Source organism: Herpailurus yagouaroundi, unplaced genomic scaffold, assembly GCF_014898765.1.
Source record: "Herpailurus yagouaroundi ecotype Mexico unplaced genomic scaffold, PumYag 186, whole genome shotgun sequence".
NCBI classification, from domain to species: domain Eukaryota; kingdom Metazoa; phylum Chordata; class Mammalia; order Carnivora; family Felidae; genus Herpailurus; species Herpailurus yagouaroundi.
Window position 1 is genome coordinate 2,720,499 of NW_024412417.1, and position 1,948 is coordinate 2,722,446.

The following is a 1,948-nucleotide window of genomic DNA, read 5'->3' on the forward strand; positions in this document are numbered from 1 at the left end:
ACACCAACCAGGAATTAGACCTGGGGTCCAGGGGCGCCAGGGTAGCAGCCATCAAGACACGCCCCGCCCCTACCCCTGCTGGCCCCGCCCCTACCCCGTGGACCGCCATGGCGCCCCTCCCCCCATTCCATCCGCCCGCTTGCAGCTTCCGGCTCCCGCCCATCGCGACCCCTGCCAGCCAAGTTCCGACCACCCTGGCTCCGCCCCTCCTCCTTTCCTCTTCGGTCCGCCCCGCCCCCCGTTTGGCCCCGCCCCGGCCCCACCCCCTCCTCCCCCCTCCTGTTCGCCCCGCCCCGCCCCCGTCCCCTCACCCCGTTCGACCCGGTTCCCCGCTCCCGCCAGTCCCAATCCGGAAGGTCCAAGATGGCGATGCTAGGCCGAGTTTTCCTTACTCGGGGCCAAGGTCCTCGGAGGGTAAGACGACGGAGCGAAGATCCGGACCCTGCTTGCGGGGAGCGAGGACAGGGGGTTCCGGGCCGCGGAGAAACGCGGGAGCAGTGGGAGCCGGGAGGCGGGGTTGGAGTTAAGAGGGGTCAAAGCCACATTTGCTGTCTGAGAAAGTGTGTGAGGGTCATGCTGTGATTCTCAAAGTTTTCATGTCCCTAAGAAGTTTCAGAGTTGTGTGGAAATAGGTGGAAAGACTGGAGACATTGCACACGTTGGCCCTTTGCGGAGGGAGAGGGACTGGGGGGGGGGGTGTCCAGAGGGGGCATTGGCCTTATAAGAGACCTTGATTTAAGAGGAAGAGCCATTCATGTGTTGTGCAAATTAAACATTAATACAAGCATATTCACATAAAGCTTTTTATGAAAAGGGAGAAACCCCCAGCTATCTAGACTCCATTTCCCAGAGGTAAAGCTGGGAGAGAAGCATCTAAGGCTGGCTTTTACCTATATCTCCACCATGCTTTGGGAAAGACAACTTGTTTGCTGGTTTGTCAACTTATGTATATCCGTTGGACTCTTAGTCCAAATAGAAAATGCGAGTGAAGGGGCGCCTGGGTGGCTCAGTCAGTTATGTCTGACTTGGGCTCAGGTCATGATGTCAAGACTCCTGGGTTCCAGCCCTACATTGGGCTCCACACTGACAGCAGGGAACCTGCTTGGGATTCTTTCTCTCTTTCTCTCTCTCTCTCTCTCTCTCAAAATAAATAAACAGGCGCAGGGGCGGGGGGGCGGGGTTGAAAGTGAAGACAGAGAGGATAAGGAGAAAGGAAGACGAAAACAAAGCAATAGTGGGGGTGTGTGGGTGCCTCAGTTGGTAGTCTCAGACTCTTGGTTTTGGCTCAGATCATGATCTCAGGTTTGTGAGTTTGAGCCATGGTGAGTTCGAGCTTGTCTCAGGCTGTGTACTGGCAGCTGCAAAGCCTGCTTGGGATTCTCTGTCTCCCTGTCTTAGTGTCCCTTCCTGCTCATTCTCTCTCTCAAAATAAATAAATAAACATTAAAAAAAAAATAAAAGCAAACAGTAGTATCCAAGACAGCCTCTTCCACAACCAAATTCAAAAATCCTAATAAATTAAACCAAAAAGTTCAATTTCCTTAGCTAGGTTGAAAAACTATTTTGCCAGTTGTGAAAAAAAAAAACCCTTTTAAATCAAATAGAATGGGCAGCCATAGTAGTTTTTTTTTAATTTTATTTATTTGTTTATTAAACATTAAAAATATATATGTGTATATATATATATATATTTTTTTTTTTTTTTGAAAGAGAGAGCACAAGCGGGGGCGAGGCAGAGACAGAGAGGGAGACATAAAATCTGAAGGGGACTCCAGGCTGTGAGCTGTCAGTACAGAGCCTGATGCGGGGCCTGAACTCTGGAACGGTGAGATCATGACCTGAGTGGAAGTCGGATGCCCAACCGACTGAGCCACCCAGGAGCCCCTTTAATTTTTTTTTTTTTTTTTAAAGGAGAGACAGTAGGGGCGCCTGGGTGGCGCAGTCGGTT

General features: G+C 51.2%; 1 protein-coding gene across 1 annotated transcript in view; it reads left to right on the forward strand.

The window, feature by feature from the left end:
• The first annotated feature begins 281 nt into the window (after window positions 1-281).
• The window catches only part of DECR1 (2,4-dienoyl-CoA reductase 1), a 40,262-nt gene continuing 38,595 nt past the window's right edge, over window positions 282-1,948 (forward strand). The window contains exon 1 of the mRNA XM_040493938.1: window positions 282-414. Within this exon, the coding sequence (XP_040349872.1) occupies window positions 364-414 (51 nt within the window). The 5' untranslated portion in view covers window positions 282-363. The remainder of the gene's footprint in view (window positions 415-1,948) is intronic.